This window comes from Amblyomma mixtum, chromosome 3 (assembly GCF_055824585.1).
Source record: "Amblyomma mixtum isolate Tamu chromosome 3, ASM5582458v1, whole genome shotgun sequence".
NCBI classification, from domain to species: Eukaryota; Metazoa; Arthropoda; class Arachnida; order Ixodida; family Ixodidae; genus Amblyomma; species Amblyomma mixtum.
In genome coordinates this window covers 36,881,658-36,896,319 of record NC_143014.1, presented here as the reverse complement: position 1 = coordinate 36,896,319, position 14,662 = coordinate 36,881,658, and the positions used below count along the sequence as shown (strand labels likewise).

The window sequence follows — 14,662 nt, the reverse complement described above, 5'->3', positions numbered from 1 at the left end:
CATGGGCGTTAGTCTTCATAAAAGTAAAGTCTGCGCCCTTTTGATAACGCTTGGCAACAATTGAACTACCTTTACTTCTTTCGTTTTATTCGAGCTCATTTTAGCGAATGGGTGTTCAATCTGAGGTGCTTGTTTGCTCGCATTCTTTATTTTTCTTTGAATTCCTGGAAAATCATTTAGTTTTTTCTTCTCCTGAGTAACTACGCCCATGGGAAGGGAACCGGTGATTTGCAGATTCGTTTGCTTTTTGCTTCAGGTATTTGGATTATTTTGCCTTTTTTTTTTTAATTGGCCAGCTTTCTTCGTCGGCGACACAGTGTGGCATAAATGGGAAGGACTTTGGTGTACGTGACTCAAACGTAACTTATAAAATGGAAGCCATCAAACGATATACCTATACGTAAAAGACGGTGAAATTTCGTCTGAATGAAATGCTTAACCGAACATGGTACTGTGTCCAAATCGCATGATTATCGTACAAAGAATTTGCCCGCAGATCATTTTCGTGCAAAGAACGCAACAAGCGGCCGCATCCCGTCCTCTCCTCCTTGCAATCGATGTCTTCAGACATGCGAGGGAAACAAAACGGCCGAGACAGCTGCAATAAAATAGCCGGTACCTTCGAGGAAGCTGCTGTCTTCTCGATGTGCCCGCTTCGTCACGGTAATGCAGCTGTGGGACCTCTGCCCCGGGATCTGTACGAATGCTGTACCATTACCTAAAGTGCTCAAGCCTCTGACTCACCCCGCGGGTTGCTCAGTTCGCGCACATCCGGGCACAACGCACGCACAGACTGGCTGTAAAAGGCTGCTGGCCGGAGATGGCCGGCGGAATGATGGGCTTCAGGCAGCGAGCATCGCGGGGGACGGAATTCACTTCTTGCGTCGCGCGCTTCCTTTCATTCTTTCTTTCCTTGCAATGGGAGAAGCTTTGCCAAGCCGTACTGAGCGAACTGCGCGATGCATTCCGACGGCTTTCAATGAGCATGGGCTACATAATGGTTGCTATGGGTGCCAGCTGAGTAACGCGCGGCGTAACAGGTTGTCGTAGTGCAGAAAGTGAAAAATGTATGTCTTGCGGGTAAGGAACGTCGGTTTCTATTGGTGTTGTATCATGAAAGCTCAAGTTAACGGAGAATACCGATTCTGCCTACCTCGGCTGAATAAAGTGCATAGTCTGGCAAAACAATACTCGTCCCGCTCCAGTGAACGCAAGCAGAGCTTCATATCAACAACTATGATGCGAGTGAAGCGGGGACTATTTTACGTGATGCAATGCAAGCTGAATGCATTGGCGGTTGCTGGTGGATCCAGCGATACGATCAAGTTTCCCCGAGCTCAACAATTTATGAGCCGCTACTTCATTTCGCCAACAGGCAGTGCCGATAGATGGTTGAAATAATCTAAAACGGGCCCAAGGCATTTCACGTACGAACGTACAAACATTCAGCACCAAATTTTGCCTGGTTACACTCAGTTTCTTTAGTTGGTTTATGGGGGTTTAACCTTCCAAAGCGACTCAGGCTATATGAGAGACGCCGTAGTGAAGGGCTCCGGAAAATTTTGACCGCCTGGGATTCTTTAACGTCCATTGACATCGCACAGTACACGGGCTTCTAGCATTTCGCCTCCATCGAAATGCGACCGCCGCGGCCGGGGTCGAACTCGCGTTTTTCGGGTCAGCAGCGAAACACCATAACCGCTGAGCCACCGCGGCGGCTTTCGAGCTTCTGCATCAGCATCAACGTACTACTTGATATGTTGGAGTGTAGGGAGAAAGTCTAGGGCTTAATTTAGTCACTTTCCATTTGTTGCGTAAGTGAAAAATAATTGCACTTGCACAAAAGACCAGATAAAGTATGTGTGTGGAGTTTAACGTCCTGAAGCGACACACGGGAGGCTATGAGGGGCACCGTAGTTGAGGCGCCTACGCTAACCTGCACTGATATCGTGTCGCGTGTAGAAAAGGGGGGGGGGGGGGGGGTCAGATTCCAGGCCACAATTTGGAGCTTTTTCTCGGACATTTTCGCGCAGACAGAATATCATTCGTGATCTGCAAGTACTAAAGCTGCTCTATATTTTGTTCCACTGTATGCAGCTCACATAACATTTCACATGTGCGTTAAAGTTGAATAAGTGACACGGAAACTTCGCAGCAGACATCCAGAGCTGCCGGTTCAAAGCCTCCGCCCTGTTCAACAGGGTTTCACCGCAACTGAACACCCATCTACATTTCAAAGCAGTGCTCTTGCACTGGCTGAAGTGGGTGTAGGCGCGCTGCCGACCGCTCGCCGGGCGTACAGCGTAAACAAACATGGCCAACACTGAGGAAAGCGATGGGGCTGCGTTCACGCGCATGGTTCACACTCAGCGCGCCCACACACAGCATTGCAGCGCGATGTCGGCACGCGGCGAGCATGAATTCGTGCGACGTAAATCAGCCCCCAAAACGATCCGCCCCGCGGAGGCGCCGCGGCGGAAGGATGCGCTGGCGAAACGCGATGCCCCTCCGTCGACGGGTGCGTGCCCCTGGCCCGCCGCCGACCCGGCGCCCCAGTCGTGCATCCGCCCCGCGAGACCCGTGAGGAATGACAGCGAACACGTGCAGCCACCGCTTACAACCCTGCCATGCGAGAGCGAGGACGAGAAATGCGTCGCAAATGCACGGGGTCTGTATTCACATCCGAAACAGGATGCGGGGCATGCGTCTCACTCATTCTGTATGAGGCTATACAATATTCTACAATGACCACATCCCCTTAAACCCAAATGTTGATCTTGGGTGGAAATGCACCTGTAGATCAGTCGCGCGTTTTTAGGTTTTTAAAGAAAGGAAATCTCTTAATCAGCTAAATTTTTTGATAAATTTTAGTCCATTCAGTACAGCAGAATTTTTAACCCGTGTATTAAGCGTGATAGCCTTAGCTGCTTGTATGTCATAAAGCCCAACATAACACACACACCAGGCGAGAGGGCGGGCTCCACGTGAAATAAGATGGAAAGTGATTATCCGTTAACCCGTGCTGTCTTGGCAGAAAAAGCTTCGGCCACGGCGGTCTCGTTTCAGCAGAGGCGATATGCAAAATCGCTCCCAGTGTGTTCGAAACAACTCTGCTACGCCTCTGCGGATCACGGGCTGTTCTGTTGCCCAAGCAGACTGATATTGTAAGCAGTTTCCTGCCTATAACACATGATGAAAGTGAGCCTCTTTATGGTTATTTTATCCATGCCACTTCGAGTATAAAACGGTTAAAATGGCCGTGCCTGCATTTAGCAAGCAAAAACCATTAGCACATTGGTCACAAATGTTCAGTATCGTCTCCTGCTAAAGTAAACACAGGAACGCATGATGAAATGAGATCACAGCTACGTATAGAGCGTGACACCAGTGCACATGCAAAAAGCTCATAATCATGACAGCTGCCCGCACTTCTGCGCCTGCTCGTTGTTCACAAGGATCCGACAGATGGCGCGTCAGTGTTCACTCTAGATGTGGACGACCGGGTACGTCAGGATTAGTTTGCCGATTTTGAGCTATTTGCTCATTCTGCCCTTAAAACTTGCATTCGGAAAGGCTCAAATAACGCAGTGTTCTGTTTTCGTTCAACGTAGTTGTACTGGGTGATACACAGGGAAAGTCAGTAGACGGTAACCGACTGTCTCCACAAGCTGATATGCTTTTAATTGTGGAACGGAATTGACTTTCTACAACAGAATGAAGTAAGCAAACATTTAAATGGCACGAGAACGGATTGTCAAACGTCTGCACAACACATCGTAGCTATCTACTGTGTGCCTGAGCTTGCATTCATACCACCACAACGAAAAAGCTAACCGGTCCTCGTACAGCTAACTGCATTACGCAAACGTTCGTGTGCGCTGACCTTCACACCCACCTCAACTGCACAAATGCTTGCAACTAAATATTTTGTTCAGTTCTTTTTTTTTTTCTCGTCATCGTTGCTCTGAAGCAGGATACCGACATCAGTTCATACGCGCTACTCAGACGTTCACAAATGCATCACAAATGCAGATTCGCCTCGTTCTCACGAAAAGGAGCTCAGACTGAATGGGGGGCCAATGTTTTTTTTTTTTTTTTTTAAGAGGTCAGTGACTTCCAATATGAAAGGCTGTCGGAAGTGAGGCGGCAAGGTTCGGGGAGTGTAGAGTGCGGCGAACACACTGGTTGCATCATTATTCGTGGAAGCAGATGTACGGCGGTGCTGCACTGAGCGCGACAGCTTTCGTCCAAAAGAAAGAGGAAGCTGAGGCAAAAGCGTTGAGGATGACTGGGCCTGTGTGACTAAACGCTCCATACAGACCTTTTCTCTGCTTACAACTTGGTAGAGTGGACGTGCATTTTGGGCTGTGCTGCTTGTTAAATCTGCCAAAAGAAACTGTTGGCATAGCCCATTGCCATTATGGCTGCGTCCAGAAGGGCACATCCGAAAAACAAAACGTTGAAATGAAGGAAGGTGGGGATTGATTGGAACTTCTTTACTTCCTCTGTCCATCGATTGCTCATTATGGTTTTCCAAAGATGAACAGCGCCTAAGGAGTTTGAACCACCTCACAAGCTGGATGCGCTGCACCGCGAACCACGATATGGAGTCGCCACGGCTTACAACTTCGGCCACAGCTCCGCGGGGTAAGCCCGCTACAGCGGCGTAGCCAGTGCCTGTGAGCTTTGTCGGCCCCTCCTGGTCTCCTTACATAAGCTTGAATAAAAGAAAGCAAAAGCCAAAAGAAAACAGCGGCTAGAGCAGAGAGAGGAGCCCGAGGTTTAGATCGGGGCCGTGGTCATCGCTCTGCTCAAGGACTTCCTTTCAGCCTGGGCTCGTTTTGGCGTCGCGGAGAGGGCCCGGCAGACAGTTCCCCCGCCCAGTATTTACACAGATGTCTCCAAAGCTAAGCTGCGGCTCGCGAAAAAAACGTGGGCGCTCTTAGCCGAGCCACTACTCGCCTTCGTCAATAGACAGCGTCGCGGTCGGAGCAGCACGTGCCCCCGTGGCCGGTCGAGCTGCGGCGTGCTCTCACTGGGTTGCTCGCAGATGCGTGTTTATGGGAGCGCTCGCCGCTGACGCAAGACGGTTACGGCGGACGGAGAGCGCCGGTCTGGATCGGACGCGTTATCACTCAGTTCGACGAGGATGCCGTGCGCAGGGCGATCAGTGGGCAAAGACAAGCCCGCGCGCTCCGGTCCTGAGCCAGCCGCTGTTCTACTCACCCCGAATGTTGCCCGCAGCAGCAGCCTCGCGTACAAGAAGCGTGTTTCACTTTGCTGTTTGCTTTTGTTCCTCGAGTACATCGTCGCGCTTTTGTCGGTATTGCCTTGATTGCTTTAAGCCATTAAAGCTAGCAATAGCTCAAGATGTGGCGGCCATGGAGTTTCTCAATATTACCTAGAGGGAGAGCTGGCGGCACCGTCTATACGGGTTTCTTAAAAGAGCACTTCATCCACCGTGGGATTGCCGGGAAGACGAGGTTTATTTGGTTCGGGTAGTTTCGGGCAGAAAGCTGGATTCTGTCTCTGAATTGGCAGCTGCACCTTTGTGCGTCGCGCTGCTCGTCTTAGAGCGCTGATGGAATTACTTAGTGGGCTTTTTAGTTCTTAGGTAAATTTAACACAATTGCTAGGTTTCTATGCAAACTTTCACAGCATTTCTTCTAGGTTAGCCGTGAGAACTGTCGTATTGTTACGGTTGAATCCATGTTTTACGCCCAATAATAGCCCAGCAACATACGAAACCTCATCTTCCCGGCATTTCTGCGCCTCTCCGTGGTGGATGACGCTCAGTGCTGCCTGCTTTCCCTCTCGGTAATACCCATAAACTCTATAGTGGCGGTGATATCATTCCCTGTGGACACGCACCCATTCGCCCACTGACTCGCTTACACTGGCCATTAAATTGATTGATTGATTGATTGATTGATTGATTGATTGATTGATTGATTGATTGATTGATTTGACAATAACAGAATTCTGAATAAGGCCCAGCCAGAAAAGGCTTCTAAAGTGCGCCTTATTCAGTGCGTGGCATCATATTGTAATGTAGTTACCCGCGGGGTTCTGCTGATTACATTTTATAGTGCGTGATTCGGCTGTGTTAGCGGCCTTTGCGGAGGAACACACTACCTGCTATTGCGATGCTGCGCGGCACATGCGCTTGGTAGTGAGGATCGGCCTCGCCCGACGCCCTTCGTGTGCTCCCAGCTGTCCTCGTGGCCGTTGATATAGCAATGTCCACAAGAGAAGTGGCCCTAATGTACTGCGTTTGTATTATATCGCTGTTTCAATTCGTCCTTTATTTTTCTTTTTCTCGTGCAGGCAACTTTCAACCGTTCCCTGTGGACGCTTATATCCCAGAAGGTAAGCCGTTGGTCATCCTAAGGTCCTGCATGCGAAATACGTACAATGACCGTGTGTTGATTTCACAAGTGATTCGCCTTGTGGTTGTCTTCACGAGGAAAGATGACCGCACTAGGGGGAAATTTAGGTCAAGCGTCGCATATACGATGATGTATATGATGTATACGACGATGTATACTCAAGTAACACTTGTTGCTGGGAAAGTTGGTGCATAATTCTTCGTACAAAAGTTAGCGCAAAACACGACACTCACAAGAAAGGTGGACAGGACAAAGCGCTGTATTGGAAAGCCAGCAACAAGTGTTACTTGAGTATCTTTCCAATACAGCCCTTTGTCCTGTCCACCTTTCTTGTGAGTGTTGTGTTTTGCGCCTACTTTTGTACGACGATGTATATACGGCCGCGAGCCAATCTCAGCCCTGGACTGGTTCCTCCGCTAATAAAATGACCGTGGTCTCGCTTCATTGTTACCGCATGTCTCAATTTCAAGTTCGATAACTGTTGAGTTCATGCGTCCACCGCTCCATCGCGGTGAAAATGTACTCCACCGTTCACTAGCAGTGCGGCCAGGAAGCTTGCTAGCCTAATTACTACAGCGCATGGGCTAAGATAGCCTACCGCCTCAGCTATGGGCTGTCATATATAAGCAGGACGGCGCTTTAGAGAGAGCCAGAGCGCGGATGCATGCAAGTAACGTAGCACCATATATACTGATAGCCGTTTTGGAGAACCAAAGGTCTGATTGGGGCTTGATTCTTGAAAGCCGACAGGAAAGCGGGCGAAACCTCACATGTGCAGGCTCTTGAGCACATCGATACTGCCACCAAGCTGAGAATCGGAGAGACGTTCCGCCCAACCGCAACGAATGAATGCTCTCGGTGACGACGACTTGAAAAGCATACAAATTTGCGGTCTGGCTAGTTGCACGCGAAACAGTCCTTTATTAGTTTGATGAGCCCGCTTGTTGAGCGGGGACGTTTGCGTTAGGGTTTATTTTGGTATTGCCATGGTGGTGAGGCAGAAGGCGCTATGGAAAGAGTCTTATACCAGGCAGGGAGCTTTACTGACAGAAATCCCGCTGACGCTGCTGAGAGATGGCGCAGCCTCAAACGGCCGAGTCTTTATGGCGGACGTTCTGGCAAAACTAGATGACACTCGTTTACGTTATAAGCTGTGGGGTTTAACACCCAAAAGTGACACGTGGGCTATGAGGGACGCCGTATTGGAGGGCTTCGGATTAATTCTGACCACCTGGGGCCCTTCACAGCGTACGGGCGCCTTCTGCGTTTCGCCTCCACCGAAACGCGGCCGCCGCGGCCGAGTCCTCCGGCTCAGTAGCCGAATACGACGCTCGTTTGCCGATAATTATAGTGCCAGTAATGTGCGACAATTCTTGAGGCATAAAACGTGCACTGACGCTGATGTAAGAATAGCGTGGTTCCCATATAGACACAGGTGCAAGAACTTTGTAGTAGAGACGCGGTCTATTACGAAATAATGGATATAATGAATAGTACGTGATTGCCTTTCACAGCCCTTTTAGGAACGTATGTATTGAATCCTTCACTCTAACGATGTGGAATGTCACTGCCTGTGAATTTTGTTACTTCAATGTTATTTTTTCAAGTGAAAAGGTAAGTAAGAAGTGACGCTGCGGAACGCTGCGCAGTGTTCACTCCCTTGATGCTATGCGCATGTAATACGGGGATAGCCGGAGCGTGCGTGGCGCCCTTTCGGCTTCCTTCGTTGTAACGAAGTTTGGTAGCTATGAAATTGTATTCTTGCTTTTAGTTAGCCAAGCACAAACTGTCAGTGGTCACAGCATAAAGACAAGTCTTGTTCTCAGCAACGACACAAAGCTTGAAGTCATTAAAGATTTTTTTTTGCTGTTGCTTTTTGTCTCAGGATACTTACGCAGCTGATTATGTGATAATCGAAACGGCATTTACTTAATCTTTAAATATAACAGTAGATTGAGCATTGCAAGTGCCCTGAGAGGAACGACCACAACAAGAGCAAATGAAGAATCGTTCGAACGTAAACCAATGGTATAGTGTTACCATGTAAAAAAAAACAAAAAAAAAACAAAAAAAGACAAAAAGTTCTAGCAATTTAACGGTCCCAGACTACGGCTCATAGACTATTTTCTTAAGTGCACTTTGCAAATGTGCTTTCAAGCCACTTGAGCGGAATGTGCACCAAGCGCTACGCTTCGTTATCGCAGACACGCAGCTTGTATCACAACTTGCAATGGCTGCGAAGCTGTACGCAACCTATCATCCCATTTCTCCTTGCAAGACCGCACAGACTGTGTCACCCATGAGCCGCGTTAACTCGCATAGGCCGTCGTGAAGGTTGACGGTTTTACACGTACGTGGCGTATTCATGCTTTTTCAGTGCAATACAGGTTCTTTCTTTTTTCTCAATAAACATGCTCTATAGCAAAATAACTACAACATCTCGCAAACGAATGGGGCCGGTTTGACACGAATAAGCGACCCTACATCCTGTCCCATTCGTTAAGCTCTTATTACTCAAATGTTCTTGCATTGTGTAAGTAGAGTCGTACTATATGCGGCTGCCGTGTCAAAGCTTAGTGGTTACTTCTTGGAAGTCATGCAATCCAAATGCATTCAGCATGCTTTCGCAGGCTGCGCACAATTGCGGCTCATCAGTTATAGTATGCCTGCCTTGATTTCGTAACCCAGTTTCTTCAGCACTGAAGCGCTTTAGCTTTACCCCAGTTTTGCTTACCATTTCCCGGCATTGAGGCGCCTTGCCGCATTTTTTATGCGTTTCCAATTAGAACGAAAAGGAGGGCTTTCAGTGGTTCACTCAGGACGGGCCGATGATGGGGGCGGCAGGGTTGCACGTGTCAGTTGCCTCAGAGATCCGAGAGGCACCTTTCATAGGAGAGAATATATGTATGCCGGCCGTGATCGTATATATCCGCTATCACGGATGTGACAACTCGGGGGCCCTTTATCCACGCTCATGTAGAGGAAAAACAATAAAAAAAGCGCTCCTCCATCTTTTCCCCTGCATACATCCGGTGCATCCACGCGCCATCTCTGCGAAATTGCCGTATTCTTTATATCGGCAGTTTTGAAACGCTTGTTCGAGCGCGCCTTTGACGTCACGACGAACGGGATTTTGGGCGTGCGCCTTCCACTGAGCGCCAGTGCGTTTCCGGGGGAAAACGGGGTCTTCTCTGTCACAACGACGGCCCGCGTCGGTTTCCGTAGCGTCTGTCGTAGGTCACTTAGCATCGCTCGCGCTGGGCGGATCGAAGTGTAGCGGAAGGCATCGGAAAATCTTACTCACCGGCGCAATTCGCAACGCGGCGCCGTCAGCTTCCGCTGCCGTTCTTGAAATTCTCTCAAGCAGGATTTGCGACTGGTGCAAGGTAAAGCCGTGGCCGGCACGGACGTTGATAGCGACGTTGTACTGTGTCCTAACGTGGCCCTCTCATTGATTCTTTATTCTTTCTTCAGATCTCCTCGTTGGCTGTCTGCTGCAGCCCTTTCACGGTGCGTGGCGCGGTCAACTCCGCCAACAAACTAAAAACCTAGAGGGCATACCAAGAGGCGAGAATATAATAAGAGGGGGCTACTGGTTGGGCGCAATAAACACGCAGGAAGCTTCGACACTTCTTATGCAGCGAGAAAAGGTCAACATTCTTGCCCGAAGCTTGCGGCCGAAAGTTACCGTTGCTGACAAGAAAACAGGGAGTCTTAGAAGCGGGTTAGATTGATGGATTCAACATTGGAGCGGCTTGAAAGACTGACAGCCACGGAACTGCGCATAGAAGGTGGAGGCAGGTCCATCACTTAAAGAGACTCTTCAGTGCGGTTCGCGGAGTTGCTCTCCTTTCCCGTGGTCTCGTACATCTCAAGAGTGTTTTCTTCCTCTTAGCTTTTTGTTTTGTTTTGTTTTGTTTTTGCGGCTTAATTGAGCCTTCGCTCACACGGGTAGAGTCTTCTGGTGCTTTTTATTGCCTATTTTGCCTTGAAGGTATTCTTGATCCTTTTTCTGACTCCCCCGCTTATCTTTGATTTAGATGACGACCGTGAATGTGGGCGGCGAAAGAGGCGACCTTCGTCCTGCTGTAAACGTCGGCATGATGCGGATTTAAGTGATGGTATGGGCAGCCCCTTCCTTATTAAAAACTTTATGAGAAGGAACTTACTTGGTACAAAATCTGTGCTCAGTGGCTTTAAACGTGATGTCTTAACAAAAAAAAAAACAGTTCAACGGCTGCTCGCACGTATGAAAATTTATGCTGCAGACTAAGTGTTCGGCAGTGCTGCCTACAGCGCTGTGGTGTTGAGCGCAGGCTATCACCACTGCGCTGGTCACTCTTTCACTCCGTGCGGGGTATGATGTATGCAGTGAATACAAAGCACCTATGTGTACCAAGACGGACGGTTGTCGTTGGACAGCTCCAGCCGTTATTTGTCCACCACGGAGCCTCTTAAAGCCCATGTGCTGATTTAAAACCAGTAGGCGTGCAGGCAGTTGTGACATGCTGAAGAAAAATATTTACTTACAAATCTACCTCGCCTGTGATGCGCTAAAACTGCTTCCGGAGCTAACTTGCCGCCTCTTTGTACCCTGCCAGAGGATGTAAGAAACCGAGACCTTAGAACTGTTTCACCAAGGCTAAGGCGCGCCCGGAGCAGCGATGTCGTGGAAATCTGTGCGCAGGGGCATTTAATTAAGCGCTGCTTCTGCACCACTGTAGCCGCCACTTTTGTGATCTTCAGGACATGTTTCGCGGGAGTGAAGTAGGAGGCTCTATAGTATATGGGCGAAGAAATATCTGTTTAGTTCTTCTGGGGACTTCCGTGTCCCTAATGCTTCTTTGTTCGTTTCAGATGAAAGCCCCGGCACTCGGCTGCGTGGGGATAATTCCCAGATGGTCTTTCCCGCAAAGAAGTTTAGTCGCACCGTCGAAAATGTCGTCCGCGTGGATGACTTCCCGTTCGACGTCCAGTGCATAGACGAAATCCTTCAGGACAACGAAGCCCAGGAGAATGGCGGTGAGAACCATCAAAATAATCTGTCCATGATTACGATGGCACCATGAAAGTGAGGATGAAGGCAGCTAAGTGTTATTAAAAAACTGCGTCTTAATTTTTTTTTTCCTGCGTTCGCTTCGGTCTCACCAGAGAAAAGAATGTCGCACCAAGGTACGGGTCTTCGCCTGAGCGCAGCGACATTGTCGCTGTTGACGCGTCACTGCGACCACCACTTCGGGGACCTGTCACTTGGACACATTTCAAACATTTTTTTTTTCTCCTTATTTCAGATGAAAGCTGCGGCGCTCCGCCGTGTCTTGATTCTCATGCGATACTTGTCCACAACTTTCATGGCGCCTGTGAAAATCTTGGGCTCGAAGACTCCCTGTTGCTGAGCGAAGACGGCGTCCAGGGGGCCGATGAACAGTTTCTGGATATAGACGACTCAATCTTGGATGAAGGTGAGGCCCTTTAGGAGCCATGCAGGTCAGGAACACCACATGTAGTCAAGAGCGGGTTTACAAACGAGGCGTTATAATTAAGAACAATGGCGGCGCTAGTTATAGACGAAATCCGTGCTGAGTTCATATCGTTTTCTCTTCAGAATCAAGCGAGGGCCTTCTGCTCTGTGAAGAAGATGCTAAGTTCGTCATTTCTACTGACGACGAAGTAAGCCCACGGCGCGTGTGTGGCTTTTCGTTCATGGCTGAAGACTTCGAAGTCTTCCCGAACACAGGCAGACATCTCGAGACTGACATTAAGCGCACCCACGACAAAGGAGAAGACGTCCAGGACCCGGGTGAAGCTGTGTACTTTGAACAAGAAGTCCAGGACTCGGGTGAAGCTGTGTACTTCGAAGTCCAGGACTCGGGTGAAGCTGTGTACTTCGAACAAAAAGTCCAGGGCTCGGGTGAAGCTGTGTACTTCGAACAAGTCCAGGACTCGGGTGACGCTGTGTACTTCGAACAAGAAGTCCAGGACCCGGGTGAAGCTGTGTACTTCGAACAAGAAGTCCAGGACCCGGGTGAAGCTGTGTCCTTCGAACAAGAAGTCCAGGACTCGAATGAGGCTATGTACATCGAGCAAGAAGTCCAGGACTCGGGTGAAGCCATGTATTTCGAACGTGTGGACCACCCGTACGCGACTGTGGACCCCGAGCAAGGTGAGTTTCTTCGCCGCCGTTCCTATATTAGCGTGCGCGTGCCTTCCGTTCACTGACTTTTTGACCCGTGGAAAAAATGCCCGCCCACGGGCCCCGCTGCCGTGTGCTCCGTACGCGCGCGTCGTGTGTACGGGAACGTGCAAAAAACGTGCGCCCCATCTGCCAGGTCATGCGTGCCGCGCGCACCGGAGGAAGCTCCTTCGCTTTTTCTGCCCCTCTCCCTCTTTTAATCCCCGCCTGCATGCCGTTATGTCATCGTCGTACTTGCTTGTTGTCCTATGCTTCCTTCCGCCGAAGATTGACGCCAGCTCCCGACGAGGAGCTCGAAATAGCCGGCTGTTGGTAGGATGAGCTCAGGTGCATGGTGAGCTGGCATCATGCGTCCCGCTGTGCTGGTCGCGAGTCTTTTCTTTTTTTTTTACTTTTCAATGGGACGAGGCTTGTGCGCGTAGCATTTGGCGTTCACTTGGCTCTCCGGACGTTCCGCTGCTGAGTGTGTTTACTTCGGCTGCGTGTGGGTGCTGCGCAAGGTTCATGTACATTGCAGGCCTTTCTGCGTAATGAACCAATTCGATGCCGCTCGAGGTCCTGGAGGAACCATCGCATTCAGTTGTAACAGCACCCTTTGACTTTAAATGTACTACATCCGTACGCTAAAAACTGGTAAAAGACGGCCGGCATGCCGGAGTTAATAGACGCTCGTGCCGCAAGTAAGTTGTAGCGCACAACTTACATTTCTCACATATCTTTGTCATACACTCCGGCAAATGTAATGTTGGGCGATACTTCAAATTACGCTTCATTAATACTTACCAGTCGCAGCAAATCGTTGCACTCAACCCGGGAATTAACCTTAATAGTACAGGTGCAAGACAGCATTGCACAGATTTAACATTTACACTTAGAACTTCACCTATAACACGTCGCCTTTTATTTCAATGAAAACAGCCTGCGAAAGGCAGAACCGAGAATGAGTCACTCACATATTCCTATCCTCTTTCGGGCGCTTTTTTCGCTGAAATCAAAGTGGCCCGGCAACTTTCCGTAATGCCATTTACTAAAGCGAAGTGTTTTGAAGGAAATAAGTGCGTGAAAATAGCGTTGAAAATTGACCATGACATTTCACGCACATCTTACTTCCTCTGCTTTAACCCTGTTGTTTAACCCTGTTGTTTATTCAGGACAGATTAACCGAGCACTAGGCCAGGGTAGAGCCCATTGCGTCACACTTGGGTACGCGGCGGCACTGGGGATTCGCGAACCCCGCACCTCCCTCGAGCGACCCGGATGCTAAGATCGCTAAAGGCCACCGCTGCGATCTCTGTTGCTTTGATGAATTTCCTGATGTAACTATTTGACAGTATGCCTGAGCGCGTTAGCCGTGTTTCTTACTTCCAGTGCACTGAGTAATGTTCTTACGGTCTTCTTCCTTTCCCTTACGCGATTAAAATTATAAGGCACACTCAGTATGTTCTCACAAGCACCATCACTTTAGTGATGAAATTTTTGACATTATAATCCGTTTACGTTCAGGATTCGGGTCTCAGAATCTCTGCTTTTCTCAGCATTGGCAAGCGCACAGGCTGTGGATATCCACGCCACCAAGTGTCTCCTCAGCGAGGCACGCCACAAGCTATATGGAGCATAGAGAAAACACACTGCGGAATCTCATACTCTGCTCAGGTTAGTAACGTCCTGAAATCATGACTTCGAACAGAGACTCCACATAGGCTCGTCGCCTTTATTTCTTTCCATTTTATATAGAGGCTGTCCAGAGACATTGAACAGCAACGCGAAGAGGCCTTTCTTCGCTCTTTGCCTCGATCCGGACTCTCTCCATCTGGCTGTTTCCACGCGTCGCGTGCCTCTGGGGCTGCGGGCGCCGGGGTCTTCGAGCTAAGCAGGGCGCCCGTTCACGTCCGGCATGAGCGGCCTTGATGGAGCATCCCCGCGCATGCTGGTCTGAACGGAGCAAACGAAGCGAAAAGTGGCCGGGGGCTGCGGGCACGTGCCGAGCTGCTGGGCAGCTGCGTCCGCTGCGTCCAATGCGGGATCCGGCGAGCCACGGGGGAGAAGCGGGCAGCTCCGGCCCCAGCTTCGTGTCACGTAA

General features: G+C 49.6%; 1 protein-coding gene across 1 annotated transcript; it reads left to right on the top strand.

Moving 5' to 3' along the window:
- Positions 1-2,313: 2,313 nt before the first annotated feature.
- Positions 2,314-14,200, top strand: LOC149349667 (uncharacterized). The gene is made up of 7 exons (XM_089575471.1): positions 2,314-2,668; positions 6,328-6,369; positions 10,430-10,510; positions 11,247-11,411; positions 11,681-11,851; positions 11,995-12,552; positions 14,118-14,200. The coding sequence occupies exons 1-7, from the start codon at positions 2,314-2,316 to the stop codon at positions 14,198-14,200; spliced, it is 1,455 nt and encodes a 484-aa protein (XP_089431597.1).
- Positions 14,201-14,662: the final 462 nt, after the last annotated feature.